This window comes from Aplosporella prunicola (genome assembly GCF_010093885.1).
Source record: "Aplosporella prunicola CBS 121167 unplaced genomic scaffold K452scaffold_4, whole genome shotgun sequence".
Classification (NCBI taxonomy): domain Eukaryota; kingdom Fungi; phylum Ascomycota; class Dothideomycetes; order Botryosphaeriales; family Aplosporellaceae; genus Aplosporella; species Aplosporella prunicola.
The window spans coordinates 675,544-691,497 of record NW_022983532.1 but is presented as its reverse complement, the minus strand read 5'-3'; the positions used below and the strand labels follow the sequence as shown (position 1 = coordinate 691,497).

General features: G+C 59.2%; 7 protein-coding genes across 7 annotated transcripts; 3 read left to right on the top strand and 4 right to left on the bottom strand.

The window, feature by feature from the left end:
* Nucleotides 1-197: 197 nt before the first annotated feature.
* K452DRAFT_356005 (uncharacterized protein) lies at nt 198-3,230 on the top strand (the record flags this gene model as incomplete). The annotated part of the gene is made up of 1 exon (XM_033546013.1): nt 198-3,230. The coding sequence occupies exon 1, from the start codon at nt 474-476 to the stop codon at nt 3,228-3,230; it is 2,757 nt and encodes a 918-aa protein (XP_033401289.1). The 5' UTR covers nt 198-473.
* A 75-nt stretch (nt 3,231-3,305) lies between these two features.
* Nucleotides 3,306-3,740, bottom strand: K452DRAFT_122199 (uncharacterized protein). Its single transcript, XM_033535191.1, has one exon. It carries the CDS (start codon nt 3,634-3,636, stop codon nt 3,382-3,384), a length of 255 nt encoding a protein of 84 aa, XP_033401288.1. The 5' UTR covers nt 3,637-3,740; the 3' UTR covers nt 3,306-3,381.
* Nucleotides 3,741-3,844: 104 nt separating this feature from the next.
* K452DRAFT_324524 (uncharacterized protein) lies at nt 3,845-6,110 on the bottom strand (the record flags this gene model as incomplete). Its single annotated transcript, XM_033544710.1, has 3 exons — nt 3,845-5,309; nt 5,363-5,717; nt 5,795-6,110. 3 exons carry the CDS (start codon nt 6,108-6,110, stop codon nt 3,845-3,847), a joined length of 2,136 nt encoding a protein of 711 aa, XP_033401287.1.
* Nucleotides 6,111-6,898: 788 nt separating this feature from the next.
* On the bottom strand, nt 6,899-7,787 carry K452DRAFT_324518 (uncharacterized protein; the record flags this gene model as incomplete). Its single annotated transcript, XM_033544709.1, has 3 exons — nt 6,899-7,285; nt 7,339-7,505; nt 7,616-7,787. The coding sequence occupies 3 exons, from the start codon at nt 7,785-7,787 to the stop codon at nt 6,899-6,901; spliced, it is 726 nt and encodes a 241-aa protein (XP_033401286.1).
* Nucleotides 7,788-9,462: 1,675 nt separating this feature from the next.
* On the top strand, nt 9,463-11,870 carry K452DRAFT_264714 (uncharacterized protein). The gene is made up of 4 exons (XM_033538706.1): nt 9,463-9,960; nt 10,018-10,035; nt 10,090-10,657; nt 10,706-11,870. Exons 1-4 carry the CDS (start codon nt 9,910-9,912, stop codon nt 11,380-11,382), a joined length of 1,314 nt encoding a protein of 437 aa, XP_033401285.1. The 5' UTR covers nt 9,463-9,909; the 3' UTR covers nt 11,383-11,870.
* On the bottom strand, nt 11,692-12,696 carry K452DRAFT_122099 (uncharacterized protein). Its single transcript, XM_033535190.1, has one exon. It carries the CDS (start codon nt 12,559-12,561, stop codon nt 12,001-12,003), a length of 561 nt encoding a protein of 186 aa, XP_033401284.1. The 5' UTR covers nt 12,562-12,696; the 3' UTR covers nt 11,692-12,000.
* Nucleotides 12,697-12,831: 135 nt separating this feature from the next.
* Nucleotides 12,832-14,793, top strand: K452DRAFT_324517 (uncharacterized protein; the record flags this gene model as incomplete). The annotated part of the gene is made up of 3 exons (XM_033544708.1): nt 12,832-13,092; nt 13,148-13,681; nt 13,735-14,793. 3 exons carry the CDS (start codon nt 12,832-12,834, stop codon nt 14,791-14,793), a joined length of 1,854 nt encoding a protein of 617 aa, XP_033401283.1.
* Nucleotides 14,794-15,954: the final 1,161 nt, after the last annotated feature.

Here is a 15,954-nt window from a genome sequence, read left to right as displayed (position 1 = left end):
ACATATCATAGTGACCGGCACAGCGGCGGCTTGACACCTACACCTCAACGCAAAGCAAACCGCACCGCAGCGCCCTGCAGCCGTAGCCGCAAAATCACTGCCCACTGCCCACTTCCACTTCCACTTCCACGCCGACCACACCTTGTCGTATTGCATACACCGACTCGCACAAGGTACCTTGTCTCGATTCGCGCATACGGACACGCAGGTGCTGCACCCTTGATTCCGTACCCACGGTAGCCCCGGCACAGCCATGGTTCGCGCGCGCAGTGCATCACGGCACGAGTGCACGAAAGGAACGAAGACATCAAATAGCGCGACAGTGGCCTACTTAAATAGCGACTTTCCCCCGCTGCTGTACGCCTGTCTCTTACCTACCTACCTAGGTACCTACTTACCGGACCGACGGACGTGGGTCTCTTGCTCTTATACTATAGTACACTGGCTGCTGCTATTGCCTTTGCCTTTGCCTCATGACTTACTACCACTCACCACTCACCACTCACCCACGTGCACCCGCGTGCTACACACGCCCCGCCGACAAAATGGACGCAATGGACGCAACAGACGCGCCACCTACGGATTCGCACAAACAAAAACACGCCTTCGCCATCTTAGACGACACCTCTGCGTCGGGCACGCTGGTTGCGCCGTACGCGGATACCGAGGACGCCGACGAGCCGCATGGCGGATGCGGTTCTGAATTGGAGAAAGAAGAAGGAGGAGGAGAAGAAGATGACGACGACGATGATGAAAGCCTCTATAGCGACCCTTATCCCTGCTGTGCGCTGAATTCTAGACTTGCAGATGCAGGTGTAGAGGTAGATGCAGAGGTAGAGGTAGAGAGGGGTGCTAAGGTAGTGGCACCCGCCGGCGCCGGCCAGGAGGAGCGGGAGAAAGAGAAAGAGACAGAAAAGGAGACAGAGACAGAGAAAAAGGGCCCAGCAGAAGGAGAAGGAGGAGAAGAAGAAACGCACTCCGCACCCGCACCCCCACCTCCAACCACACCTACCACCACCGCCACAGAAGAATCCACCACCACCCCTCCCCCCACCTCAGACACATGGGTCGACGACATCGACAGCCTGGCCCTCCAAAGCGCCAGCCTCCGCAACGTCGCCGAGCTGGAAGAGCGCCTCGCCCTCTCCGAGCGCACCGTCCACGCCCTCCAGCGCGACGTCGCCTCGCTCCAAAACCAAACCATGCAGCCCTTCTGGGGCGCGGCGCGCCTGTGCGAGCGCATCACCCTGGTCAGCGACGCCGTGGGCGCGCTGGTGCTGCGGGTGCAGGCGCTGGAGGACGCGGGGCAGACGCAAGCCCAGATGCAAGCGCAGGAGCAGGCGTGGAAGCTCGATCGCAAGACATGGGAGCGCCTGAGCCAGCGCGTCGAGCTGCTGGGAGCGCTGCAGACGGCGGGCACGCAGGCACGGGAGCGCGTAGCCCTGGCCGAGGAGAAGGATCTCAAGGCCTTGGTGCGGAAGCTGTGGGGGCGGGTGGGCGCGCTCGAGACCGGGGCGCAGCAGCAGCAAACAGCGCACCAGCTCAAGGCCGCAGAGACGAAGGGCGCGCTGGTCGCGCTCAAAGACCGCATCGCGCATGTCGGGGGCGTGGCGCGTGGCGCGGAGGAGACGTTCGTGGCTGTCAAGCAGGACGGCAAGCGCCTGCTCGAACTCGAGACGAGGCTTGGGGCTGTGGAGACGGGAATTAAAGCCCGCGTTGCGGCTGCGGTGAAGGGACAAGCTGCTTGTGCTGAGGAGAAGAAGAAGCTCGCTGCCGCGGTTGCTACTGCTGGTGGTGCTGGTGCTGGTAGCCACGATGGCCAAGCCGAGACCAGGAACCAGAAGCACGGCGAGCGCATCTCGGGGCCTTCGCCTGCGCTGAGGGCGGTGTTGGAGAAGATTAAGACGGAGGAGGGGAAGGCGGCTGTTGCTGCTTTGCTTTCTCCTTATGATTCTTCTGCTTCCTCCTCTTCTCCTACATCGCCTTCTCCTGCTGCTGCTGCTGCTCCTAGCATCACCAGCACCACCACCAGCAGCGCAGAAACGGCGCACCAACTCCCGCCAATCACGGGCGCCCGCGCACAAAAGCCCCTCGGCGCCTTCGCGCTCAAGCCGCGCCGCGCAATCGACGACTTCTACTTCGCCGCCGCCTTGAAACAACAAGCCAACGCCCTCGAGAGGGAGAGAGACAGGAAGGAGAAGGAGGGGGAGGAGAGGATTAAGAACAAGGCACAACAACAACAACAACAACAACAACAACAACAACAACAAGACGAAGAAGAAAAGCCCGAAACCCCCACCAAGCGCAAGCCCCTCCCGTCACCCACGACCACCAGCTGCATCGACAGCACCATCAGCACGAGCCTGGCCCAAGACGCCCCGGTTCGTCGCTCGCACTACGCCAAGCGGTCGTTTCCTGTGCTGGCGGCTGAGTTTGCGAAGGCGGGCTTGGATGGGATGAGCGGCGGGAATGGGAGGCGGGGCGCGAGTGGTTGGGATGAGGGCTGCGGCGGTGGCGGTGGTGGTAAGGACGGGGAGGATGGAGACATGGACACGACCAAGGACTCAACCAGCACCACCACAGCCAGCACAGCCAGCACAGCCAGCGCGGGCAGCGCGCGTCCTGCCCCGGCGGCAACAGCAAGCCCCGCGCGCCCACAGTCCTCGCTCTCGACGACGACGACGACGCCGCCGCCGTCGTCATCAGTGAAGCGGTCGTCGGCGCTGCCGGTATGGACGCCAACGACAACACCAGCACCAACCCCAGCAGCAAACCCAACACTCCCCCTCAAACACCCCCTAAGCATAAACTCCGGGCCGCTACCACAGCCACTGCCCTCATCCTCGCCCTCAACAGCCTCAACCACAGCCCCCGCACCCCAACCCCCACCGCACAAGACAGAGCAGCAGGAGCGGCTGCAGCGGCAGCGGGCGAACGAGCAGCGGTTTGCGGCAAGGCTGAAGCAGCATGCAGAGGAGCACGGGATTGCGGCACGGCTGAGGCTGTTTGAGGAGGAGCATCGGCAGCGGCGGCTGGAGCAGGAGGAGCAGGAAGACCACGGCACAGCGGCGGCGGCGGCGGCGGCGGCGGCGGCGGCCGAGCAGCGAGCAATAGTCGAGCGCGCGCTCACGGCGCCGTATGACTATGCGTCTGCGTCTTATGCGTCGTTTAGGGACGGGGATGGAGATGGGGTTGAGACGGGGGGGTGGCGGTTGGGGAGGCGGTGGTAGGTGTGTTTGTGTTGTGTTTGTGTTTGTGTTGTGTTTGTGTTTGTGTTTGTGTTTGTGTTGGGTTGGGGTTGGGTTGGGGTTGGCTGGTTTGTTGGTTTGTTGGTTGTTTGGTAGGTAGAGTAAGTAGAGGTTTGCATGCGGGTTGGGTTGGTTAGAAGAGGGAGGTGGAAGGAGGTGAGAGGAGGCGGTGGTGCTTGCTCGGTTGCTTGTCTGCTTGTTTGTCTGTCTGGCGGGTGGGCCTAGCTCTTTCTTTCTTTCTTTCTTTAAGTGAAGGAATGCAAACGCAAAACAAAAACAAAACACTTCGTCCCCTCGTCCGTAGTGTAATAGTAGTGATAATAATGATGGTAGTGGGGGCAGTAGTAGTGGTAGTAATAGTAGTAGTAGTAATGGAGGTGGTAATCATCTGACAATGAAAACAACATGGATGAAAATAGACTGCTTCGAAATCCTAGCCTAGCTCTTTTTCCGCAGCAGTACCTACCTACCTACCTACCTACTCTTGGTCTTTTTCTGCCGCAAAACGCCGGGCTCGCCTGCCTGCCTGCCTGAAGTGAAGAACGCGAGAACCGAAGAACAAGAAATATAAACACAGCTCGCCAGCAGCAAGCACCTTACAGCATTCCCAGCAAGATGCGCGCGCCAGCATTGCCCTTCGGCTCAGCAGCAGCAGCAGCAGCAGCAGCGGGGCTCTTGTCCTTCTTGCCTTTGGCCTTCTTAGAGGCAGCAGCGCCCTCGCTCTTCCCCTCCTCCACATCCTTCTTCTTCACCGGCTGGCCCTCGCCCCTCGCCGCCCTCTCCAGCTCCTTCTTCGCCTTCCGCAGCTTCTTCAGCACCTCGTCGCTCTTCGCGAACCCGCCCTGCGCCTCCGCCAGCGCAACCACGACGAACGAGCTCTCCCCCGTCGCCCAGTCGACCAGCCACTCCCTGACGTGCGCGTAGATCTTGTTGCCGAAGCCGAGCGGCGGCTCCACCGGCACCACCTGCTTCGTCTTGGCGTCGAAGTGGCCCCCGCTGATCAGCGTCTTGAACATGCGCGTCGCAAACGACGAGTGCTGCAGGTGCTGCGGGTCCTTGGGGTCGCCGCCCGCAATGGCCGCCACCGCGTCGACGGCCGCCGTCTTGTCGCCCTCGGTGCCCAACAGTGCTTCTGTGATGAATTGGCAGCCGAAGGACGACTCGGCGAGCGCGAGCGGGTCCGCTGCGATGATGCTGAGCAGCGCGCCCGAGTAGGCCTTGACGACTTCTTTGCGCCGCGCCTCGGCGTCCTTCTTGGACGTCGTCTTGCGGATCTCGTGCACTTCGTCGAGCACGGCGAGGTCGTCGTTGGTGGGGAACAGCCACTTGGCGCGCCCGACGATGGGGTACAGGACCGTGATGCGCCCGATCTTGCTGTTGGCCAGTTCAAGGAGCTTCTCCTGCTGCGTCTCCATGCCGGAGTCGGTGGCGAGGAGTTCGGGGAAGATGGACTTGGCCGTGAGAACAGTATCGTCGACGACGTCCAGGGCAGTCAAGAGGACTTGGTGCGCCCAGTTATCGTGAGCCATAATCTCAATGTTCTTCTTGTAAACCTTGAGGATGTTCTTGCGGTCCTTGGCGGTACCGTACGCAAGGGCAAGGCAAGCAACGCGGGCACCGTTCCTCGTAAAGGCCAAGTTCTTCAGCAAATCGCCTTCCTCGTCGCCCTTGAGAAGCTCAAGGAACTCGGTGGCTTCGTCGCTGCCAGGCTTCGTGTTCAGGAAATACTGCAGCATAGCGTCGTGAAGCATGGTGAAACCGGTCAACTTCTTCTGGATGAGCTGGTTGATCATGTGGTGAAGGTACTCCATAATGGGCTTGCGCTTCTCGGGGGTCTTTTCGAAGATTTCCGAGAGAGTCGCAGTCGGCTCCTCGCCCTTGGCCAACTTGAAGATGGCAAATTCGGGACCGTACCACTCGCGGAGGAGCATGGCCTTTTGCTTAGGCGTCGCCATGCCTCTGTAAATGTCGTCCAGAATCCAAGAGGCCTCAGGATGGTTGATCATGCGACGAACATGGCCATAGAACTCGGCAATGACCATATCACGGGTTTCCTGGTCCCTGCTAGTAGTATTAGCATCACTGTCACAGAGAACAACGAACGTGTCGCCTACCCTTCAACTAGGATCTTTCCGACCAAAAACTTGGCGTATCTGCTCTCAGCAAGGCCCTTGAACTCGCCCTTGAGCTCCTTTGCAATCATCTTGCGTTGCGCCGGGTTCGAGTACTTCAACGCGCACTGGATGACACGGACAGAGTCATGCTTGAAGACAAAGTCCTTAACTCTTCCCGTGATGATTTCAAACAGCTCCTTTGTAAGCGCGTCACGCTCCTCCTTGGGCACATGGGACTTGCGCCTTAAGCGCTCCCATATTTTCTTGGATCTCTGAATATCGTCGGCGTGCGGCTTAGCGGCTTTCCGGTCCTTGGCGAGCTGCTTCTGCTTCTGATGCGATTCCCTGGAAGAGGCTGTCGGAGTCTTAGAGTCTTGCGCAAAGCAGTAGGGGCTCGGCCTATAAGGCAGAGCAAGGGAGTTCGAAACATACAATTTCCTGCGCCATCTGCGCCCAGAACCAACTTCTTACGCTCTTCGTTGACGATGCCTGTCGAGACACCGCCCTCCTCCTCGTCCTCGCTTTCCATGTTGACGTCGCCGTCCTGCTCGTCCCCGTTCTTCGCCGAGTATCCGTAGAAGCCATGCTCGCTCTCGGTGGTATCGGACTCGACAATGTCCTCGGGTTCCTTCTTGCTCTTTTTCGCCGCCTTGACGCTCTTCGGTTCGGAAACGGACTTTGATTTCTTGCTCTTCTTGTCGCCAGCGACCTTGGCCAACTCGGCGGACTTGCGCTTAACTCCGGCCATCTTGAGGATTTGCGTTGCGGATTGCGGGCTGAGCTTCAAGCGCGGGAACTTTTTCTGAAGATGCGACCGCGGGCGGTGGCAGAAAATACGAGCTAGGGTTCGAGCTAATGATTCGTCACCGTCCCCAGCCTTACCCTCTCATGACTCGAGCTTGGTTCCTGGCGTGCCTGGGCTAACGCAAACGGAAGCATGGAGGTGGGAAGAAGCATTGGGAATGTGATTTGCATTAAACGATTCACGAGCTAGAGTCACCGTCTGCTCATAGGGCTAGCAACCTCTCATCACTAATGAGATAACCGCAGTCTCTCCTTCAGCAGGTTCTCGCAGCCACTAACGTCTAGCAGTCACAGGTGCAATCATGTTATGGTTAGTTCATCGGACTTGACGCCAATAGCTACGGTTACAAGAAGTGATTCAGACCCTATGAAGATCATGGAGATAAGCATCCAATGTCTTTGCGAGACGTGAGTTGACAGGGACTGCACCACCCTTTCTGCCTTGGCCGGAAAGCCTCGTGGTTCAAACTTGAATGTGTCATTCATTGATTGCGCGCCATTGTCAAACAAGACCTGCGCCAAATTATAGTATTACATGTTGCTTAGACCGTTGCACTGTCATAAAGACATGTAACCATGCCGATAAACGATTGTGAGTACTCCGTCCGCCTGCGCAGCACACTACTCGCGAGGACTTCAGCCGAGAACGCCAGAACCATACCCAAAAGCCATACCATATCCTATCCAAGCAGGGAAACGACACACTATTGCCAGCTTGAGGCTTCCCCGCCGCTAGTTGGATTCCACGAAGACTTCCTTGACGGAGTGGTCTGCAGGCCTCATTGGGCTCAGCTCTGCACCTTGGCCACTTTGGCCCCGCTTGCGGCCGGTGCCAAAGTGGAAACCATGGTGGCTCGACGACGGTCTGCTGTCGGATGATGTGGTGCCGTTTGTGCCATCTGACGAATCGCCAAATCGGGAGAATAGGCCCTTCTTCTTGGTGGGTGGTTTCACTTCGTCGTTGAGTCCAACATCTTCAAATCCCTCATCTGTTGTGGAGATAGGTCGTCCCATGCGGCGTTCGTTGAGCGATGATCGAGGAAGGCGTGCTTGGCGCGAATCGAGACTCTGGCGGGCGCGACTGTCGATTTCAGGGAGAGGGGTGCGAGCCGAAATATCCTAAGCATGCATGTCAGATAGGCGCGATATCGCAAGCCATGCTGGATACCTACGAATGACCTGCGGTAGGATTCGAACGACTCGCGCGAGATGCTGAACGGCTCAGTGTCGCTCAAGATCTTGCGGTGGTTCGACGAGGTGCTGGAAGTAGACTTGGTGGTCGACCAGAAGCTCTTTCTCTCGGGCGGCGACGGCTGCGAGGCATTGTCAGCAGTCGTCTCTGCAGCTACGATGAAGCATCCCGTACCGGAAGGTATACGCCGCTGTCATTGATTTCTAGTGTCTGTTAGCGCCCATCGTCGCGTTGCGCAAAGCGACGGGAAAACATACCGCTGAGCTTGTACTCGGCGGGCTCTTTGATGTCGACGGGCTTGGAGCCCACGGCGTTGGCGCGCTGAAACCCAGCCCCGCTGCTGCTGCGCTGGGGCGTCGGGCGAGTGTTCTCGTCCTGTGCCTCGGTAGCGCTAGAGGCACGCTTGAAGGGATTCCGGATGATGGGCATAATGCAGTCGGCGAGAAGTTAACGTTAATTGAAGCAAATCCGGGGTGTAGATTCGAGCGCTCGGTCGCGATAGTCTGCGATAAAGAGTCCGGGGCTGTGCTTGTGAGTTCAGGCTCAGGCGTCACCACCGGTCGGAAATAGAATGATCGGGGGCGGGCCCTGCGGCTTCCGAGCAGCCGGTCTTCCATTCCACCATGATGAGGCAGGCAAGGAGGATCGACGCACGCCCAGCCTGCCTTACTACATACCTTGGCCCAACTCAAGGCATGAACGGCTGAGAAATGTCTCTTGATCCTGCTCTAAGCGAAGAGTGGAACCATGTCTTCTTCCAGGGCCCGCGCATCGTGCTACCTGCATACCGGGGACAACACCTTTTGCATCCTGACAAGCCTGAGGAAGAGTGCTGGATAGAAAGCACGCTCGGAGTGGGCGAGACTCTAGAATAAAAACTCCGCAAGGGTGGGGCGTCGGCCTCAGCCGCTAGAGCGAGCAGAAGCTGCACTGCAACTGTGTGCAACTCCTGACTACTAGTATACGAGGGCTCCACCTGTGTAGCAAGAGGCCTTGGACATCATCAAGCCGTCATCAGATGACGGCTGTCAGGCGGATGCGCGTGGTGCTATGTACATATCGTAGCAAGGCAGAGGCGATGATACAGGATTTACAGCGAGAGCAGGTGGGTTATATGGATGTGGATGGGTCTGCACGGCATCACGCTTGGTAACCTAGCACATTCCGTATGATGCTGGCAGCAGACAGCGACAGCGGTCAGCGGCAGCATCTGTCCTGGTTTCTTGGGCCAGACTGCCTCCCACCAGAGCGGCAGTCGAATCTTCAAGTAACCACGGGGTCCCCGTTACCCGTATACCAGGAAGGTGCATACCACTGTTTTATTCTCACTCAGCGAGGCAGTGCGACAGGCTTCCAGCCCCGGTCTATCATCCCACGGCCGTGGTCAGCATGCTCAGATCTGACCCAAGAATTCCCAAAGAGGGCGAATCCTGCGCGGCGAGCTGAGGCGACGGAGCGCTTCGGGAGGGCCTGTTCCGCTAGTGGCCAGTGTCGGTAGCGCTTTTAGCGTGGCGTATTGACGGAAACGGCAGCGGATGGCAGCTTGGAAGGGCTGGAAAAGCCACGAGCATGGACAAATGAGAGTAGTATGGGAGTTGGAAGGAGATGCTGGCCGGAAGCAGCTCGCTGCAAGTCGCACAGCCTGATCTTCACGAGACCGGAGATGGCGCTGTCTCGTGGCTCGCGTGGTGTGCGGAGGGCAGATCGCCATGACGCATCGCAGGGCCTAATAATAGCGCAAGCGGCGACGTGGGGCGCGGAGAAGAAACTTTTCAGAGGGAGCAAATAGATTAAGGAACACGAGCGTTTGACGCCCCTAGCGTGGGCGGTCGGAAGGGCAAGCCACAACGTCCCACGGCATGTTTCACGGCGCGTCCATTGGCAGCGCCGTGCGCTAGTGCCGCCCGTGATTGTCACCTTGCTCCACTCGCACTTCCAGAAGCTCTCCCCCATGTCAATGGCTCGTACTCGCGCGGCTCAGCGGCATGGGGCCACGGAGCAGCAGCACCCGCCCAGCTGCTGCAATCCGAGGCCTGCGAGTATTGGGAGTATTGTTATGTATGTATGGATGGATGGATGGCTGGCTGGCTGGTCCGCACGTCATCCGCCAGCTCTCTCCATCATATACGGTAACTAAGCTGTAGCCATTGACGCCCTCGCCTCTGCTCTCTCAGCCCCCGCTGCTGCACTGCACGGGCTGGCCCTTCCGCCAAGCTCCCACCGCCTGGGTTTAAAAAATACGAGCTCCACGTTGAGTTGACGCTTCCCGAAAGGTCCTTAAGATCGGGCAGACTGCAACCACGATTGCGCCAAGGCGCCCATAAACCCATCCCGTCCCCTCGCTCCGTCACCCGCTCGCTTCATCACCTGTCTTACTGCAGGCCCTTCCCTCCTCACTTCATCTGCTGCCCACGTCCCCCCATTCGTTTCTTTTCTTCCCTCTTCCTCTCGCGCTCAACCCCCGGCACCCGCCGTCGCTCGTTCTATCGCTATCGCTCGCTCACACACACACACACACACACACACACACACACACTCCACCACCGTCACCATGGGCAAGACATTCTTCCAAAGCTGGGAGCTGTGGGAGAAGATGACTTTTGTAAGCCCGCCCTTCGCTGACCTTTACTGATAAGATAAGCTAACATGATCTCCCCAGGTGCTCGCCTGCGCGATTGTACGCCTTCCTACTGCTTGCGCGTTCTTGCGCCCGCTGCTAACCAGCTTCTAGGTCTGCACAATCGGCGCCGGCTGGCTCAAAGTCTGGTACTCGCACTGGAGAATCAAGAAGTACAGCAAGCTCCAGGGTTCCCGGAATTCGCAGGAACCGCAGATGGTCGAGGCAGCTACTGGCCCGACCGACGAAGAGGATGTTCCCTTCGGTATCCGTGCCATTCAGAGCGGCATCCAAGTTGACGGCATCTGGATTTCTGGCAACAACACACCAGTGCCCCTCAGCCCCGCCTCCACTGCGCTGTCCAAGCCAGATGGCCAGGGCTCGGCCCCAAGCTCCAGGCCGATGAGCACTCTGGAAATGCCGCAGCCTCTGACTGGCCCGTACAGTAGCCGGCCAACCTCTAGCGGCGCCGGTTCCTCTACCTTCGATCGCGCAGTTTCCGCCGAGAGACTTCCCATCAGCAGAGAGGCGTCTCCCGTTGCCGGCCCTTCTTTTAACAGCCGCCACCACCGTCCTCCTCCTGTTGCTTATTCCCGCTACAGCCAATCAAGCTTGGGCAAGCACTCTGCGACTCTGGACGCCCTTGAGGCTTCTGAGCCCTACCAGACGGTCGAGCATCCCGGTAAGTAGTACACGAGGCGTGGAACCATTCAGCCGCTAATTGTCATAGGTACTCCTGCCAACAAGAACGACTCTGGCTCTCGCAAGTCTAGTGGCTCTAGCAACAACCCGGAGGACCGCAACTCCAGCTCTAGTGACGACAGCCGTGAACTCCAGCAACCCTCTCTGTTGGCCCCTCGTCCCAGGGACCCGCGCACCGATCTTGGCCTTCTCCACAGCCACCGCTTGTCCCATGTTGCGGAAACGGGTTCCCTTAGCCGTCGCGAAAAGGCCTTTGATCGCACACCTGGCCGCAGTGGAGAGTGGGGTAGTGTGGTGAGCGATCTGCCCAGCGCTCGCTCCCCTGTCCTGTCCGACCTTCCTTCTCCGCCTCTGCTTGACAAGACGCCCTCGCCGCCAGCTGTCAATGCCAACAGCGATTACGCGTTTCTTGCTCCCCTCGAAGCCATCGGCAGTCAAGTGCCCCCTCAGGTCTCGCCGCCTCTTGAGACCTACCAGCCCAGCGGTCCCGATTACGCCTACGCCGAAAGCTCGTCTCAGGCTCAGAATGACCATCACGGCGCCCGCAAGGTGAACTCTGGCTTTGAGGTTCTGCCCGCCGGTACCTTCGATGCTCCCGCCGAGCCCGAGGAGGCTCATGAGCAGAAGCACCAGCCGAAGCGTCTGCAAAAGAAGCGGAGGCCATCTGCCGAATCTCGGACCTCCAACTTTGTGGAACAGGTTTAATTCCCGTCAGATAGCCCGACAGGCGCTTCTGAAACCGTTTTCCGTGGACTAGGTTGCTTGAATTAGCTCCTCCGATCGACACGGCTTCAAAACGTGCGACGTGCAGGAAAGTCATGCACGCATCGGCTCCCCCCAAGCGCCCTGTCTGCAGGACCAGTTTCAGCGCCCCTGTAATGCAGCACTCATTCGAATTGTTTTTCTCTCGGTTAGGCATAATCGGAGGCTATCCGCTTAATCACACAATGGCATAGGGCAGGCGTTCATTCGGCAAGCATCAACAGACCACGCGAAAGACACGTGGACAGGAAGGCGGCGGCGTTTCGTTGTTGTACGGCGTGCGCACGCACGCCCGAATTTTTCTCTCTTTTTTCTTTTTGACACGCTTTGGACTGGCGGTTAAAGTATTTAAGCTTTTTTATTATGCGATTCGCGAAAAAGGGGAATGGATGGATGGACAGGGCGGATGGGATGAATATGGTGTGGCTTCTTCCTTCCCTTTTTTTCTTCTCTGGATGGGTAGACCAACAGGACAACACGACTTTGATGTGCAGAAGCTAGAGCTTCACAGTCAGACGGGGGTAGCGCCAGTGTGATGATGGTGACAAACAAAAAGGCAGGCTAAGGCAGCAGTAGACAGCAGAAGGAGTAACATAGGGTACTGGTAGTAGTAGAATACGAACACACAATCACACACACAAGCACGCGACAAGGCGAGCAATCAAGCACTCGTTCCTTCCTAGGTCGGTTCCTTGTCACTCCCTTTCCTCGGTTCAAAGAACACGACAAGGTACACGACGGTTTCATGAGCATCGTCTCGCGCCAGCACTTAACTACGACAAATAATACCACCGGTCGCCGCTGCCGATCACCTCGTATGTCAGGCATCAGGTGCCTGCGTCCGTAACGACGGAGACACTGAGGGGTGGCGTGTGCGTAGGTCGTCGCCTCAAGGAGCAGCCGAGCAATCGTGCACGCAAAAAAAATACGAAGAGCGACGATTGGAAGTGCTTCGAAGATCTCAGGTGGTGCGTGGCAACTGCAAGTTGGAAGAGCCGAGTGAGCGTGCTGGTGTGCGGCCCTGGCGGCGGGCGAATCGCCCATCACAAGGCGCGCGCCTGCACCACCGCCAGAGCGAGAAAGGGAATTGCGCGCTGAGGCCATCCCCACCGCCATCATCATCACGACGACGTACGTGGAGGCAGAGGGCTCCGCTCCACCCACTTTGCCGCGCCGGGCTCGGCGTCTAGGTTGACTGATTGAATCGCGGCATTTTTCTGCCGTCCTTCACCGCTCGTTTGATGAATTGCCGGGTAACTTGGTGGTGCCGCGGGCGTCGGCCTTTGGGTCCCCATAATCGCCGACCTGCACTCCCAGTGGCCCCAGCTCACTTTTTTGGTGAAGGAAGAATTTCTGCCACTGCCATAACCACCAACCACTATATTGCCCCCAATGCCTTCCACCCTGGTACAGGATCGTCCGCCCGCATTCGCCGACCATGACTCGGACTCCTCCGTCTCCGACAATGAGCCTCTCGCCATGGACAAGGACGCCGCCGAGGAAGAGCTGGAGAGACTAGTATTTGGCGACAGTGCTGGATTCAGACAGGGCATCACCGGTTTCGCGCGCGGCGGCCAGCTCGTGCGCGCGCAGGACGATGATGAGTCGGTCGATGACGCGGGCGACCAGCTCGACGATATGGCCGACGCAGATGTATGAAGCTCCGATCCACACGGCTGTCCGAGCATAACAACTAACTTCCCCGCAGCTCTTCTTCGTCGACGCCGGCCCGGACGCTGCTGCTGCCAAAGCGCTAGTCCCCGCCGCTCCCGCCTCGGACGATGAAGACGACGGACCCCTCCGCGACGCCCCTGCCTGGGAAGACAGCGACGACGAGCGGCTAGTCGTGTCGCTGGCCTCGGTGCCGCGGCTGCGCAAGCTGCGCCGGAATGAGGAGGAAGACGTGATCAACGGCAAGGAGTATGCGCGCCGGCTGCGCAGGCAGTTTGAGCGACTGCGACCCGCGCCCGAGTGGGCGAACCCCGCTGCGGCGGCGCGGAAGCCGGCGAAGAAGAAGCGGAGGGTCGCGCAGGGCGATGGCTCGTCGGCCGAGGAGTCGTCGTCGGACGAGGACATGGACGATGTCGACGACGACCAAGACCTCTCGACACAGCCACTGGCTAAGCTGCTTCAGGACGCTGATGCCCTGACGAGGAGCAGCGCGAGCACAAGCAAGAAGCGCAAGCTGCGGCCGGAGGTGCTGGACATTCAGCGCACCAAGGACATTAGCACCACGCAACCGGTGAGTCTTTTAGTTCTTTGTATCTGTGGTAAACATGCTAACGCGCACCGCAGTCGGCCATCACTTCGCTCTCGTTCCATCCCACGCTGCCCCTCCTCCTCTCGTCGGGCCCCAGCTCCACCCTCTACCTGCACCACGTCCAGCCGCAGCCACCGCACCCGAACCCGCTCCTCACATCGCTACACATCAAGCGCACGCCTCTTACGACCACGGCCTTCCACCCCTCGCCCGGCGACGCACGCATCTTCCTCAGCGCGCGCCGGCGCTACTTCCACATCTGGAACCTGCAATCGGGCGCCATCGACAAGGTCACGCGCGTGTACGGGCACCAGCACGAGCAGCGGTCCATGGAGCGGTTCGCACTCTCCCCCGACGGGGCATACATGGCGCTGCTGGGCAGCGCGAAGAAAGGCGGCGGCGTCGTGAACATTCTAGATGCACACACGCTGCAATGGCGCTGCCAAGCGCGGGTCGAAGGGCGCGGCGGCATCGCGGACGTGGCGTGGTGGGCCAACGGGCGCGGCCTCACCATTGCCGCCAAGACAGGCGAGATCAGCGAGTTCGACGTCGAGCGCGTGCGCGTCGTCGCGCGCTGGCAGGACGAAGGCGCGGTCGGCACGTCGGTGCTCGCGCTGGGCGGGCGCAGCGGGCGCGAGGCCTTCCTGGGCGGCGACCGCTGGGTCGCCGTCGGCAGCAGCTCCGGCATCGTCAACATCTACGACCGGCGCGCGTGGCCCGGCGCTGCTGCCGCGGCGGGAACGTCGGCCGAGCAGCCGAATGCGGGCGTCCCGGCCCGTCCGGCCCCTACCCGTACCCTCGACCACCTTACCACGCCCGTCTCGCACCTGGCGTTCAGCCCCGATGGCCAGCTCCTTGCTGCTGCGAGCCGCTGGAAGCGCGACGCCCTGCGCTTGATCCATCTGCCGAGCTGTAGCGTGTATCGCAATTGGCCGACGAGCGGGACGCCGCTGGGCCGGATCACGGCTGTTGCGTGGGGGGATGGGGCGCTTGTGGAGGGGGCGGAGGGCCAGAGTGCTGGGTCGAATGCGGAGTTGTTGCTGGCGGTGGCGAATGAGGGGGGGAAGATCAGGTTGTGGGAGGTTAGGTCTTAGTGTCTTAGTGGGGAGGGTGGGTTGGTATGTATACCTGTGTGATGCTGTGGGGAATGGAATGGAATGGATGTGTGAATGATTTCGTTCAGGGTAATGATGGTGACGAACTGTGTTGAGATGGGGGAGTGAGTGGTGCCGCTAGTGCAGTTGCCTCTGCGTGTTTGTGGTGGTAGGTACAGGTTGCATCTGTAGAGTGCCCAAGTAAGGTATATACTGTACGTTCCACGTACAGCAGTACAGAGTGTTCTACATCGTGGAATAGGCTATGGTTAGACATACTTATCGACAGGAGCATGTACATACATACGAGTAAAAGTAAGCAGTAGTAAGACTACCAACACCTACAAAGCCAAGTCCAACGCACTGAGCCCAATCCGTATATCCATCCATCCACCCACCCAAATACTCCTGCAAACCTCACTCATCCAAAAACGCCAGTCCGCACAACTGCCCCTCGGCAGCAGCAGCAGCAGCAGCAGCAGTCGTCACGACATCGTTGTCGTCTCTAGCGCAGCCAGCCCAGCCAGCCACTGACGGCCTGACAGCGGCCCAGCGGCACAGCAGCACCGGCTGGCATCCTCCGGGCCACCATTCCTTCGCGCGGCGTTGGCGTGCTTCGGTACAATACGCCATCCATCGCCCGCAAGGAAGCGAAGGAAGCCGTGTTGCGTTGCGTTGCGTGCCTTTCCTTTCGCCTCGTCTCGCTTCGCTACTCGTTTCGCCTTGCCCTTGCCCTTGCCTTTGCCTGTGCTCCGTGCTCCGTGCAGCGCCCTGCCCCACCCAGGTCCCAGCCAGGCTCGCACGCTCGCACGCTCGCACGTCTTCTTCGCAATTCGGCTTTTTTGGTGGAGGAAAGGAAAAACGCCACCATGCCGACGCCGTGCTGCCGATGCGATCAACCGATTATAACCTTACTATGTAGTAACTAGTAGGACTTGGATCATCAGATCGACGAGACGAGACGAGCCCGACCGATCTGATTCGCGATTTGGGTATTTGGGATCTTTGGAAGGCCCTCTTTTTTTTTTTTTTTTTTTTTTTTTGAGAATGGCGGGTGGTGGTTGAGACTGCTGTCCGGGTAGCTATATTGTGCTGCGCTGCATTGCCTGACCTCGGTCACGCATCCTGGCGTCCTGCGGGCGGGCTGCTCTTTTCTTCTCT

What these genes read in the sequence shown, in the direction of transcription:
- K452DRAFT_122199 (XM_033535191.1), bottom strand. Translation starts at nt 3,636, where the DNA reads ATGATTACCACCTCCATTACTACTACTACTATTACTACCACTACTACT.
- K452DRAFT_264714 (XM_033538706.1), top strand. Translation starts at nt 9,910, where the DNA reads ATGGGCAAGACATTCTTCCAAAGCTGGGAGCTGTGGGAGAAGATGACT. An exon ending in CCAGACGGTCGAGCATCCCG is followed by an intron (nt 10,658 to 10,705) that starts GTAAGTAGTACA and finishes TAATTGTCATAG; the next exon opens with GTACTCCTGCCAACAAGAAC.
- K452DRAFT_122099 (XM_033535190.1), bottom strand. Translation starts at nt 12,561, where the DNA reads ATGATGATGGCGGTGGGGATGGCCTCAGCGCGCAATTCCCTTTCTCGC.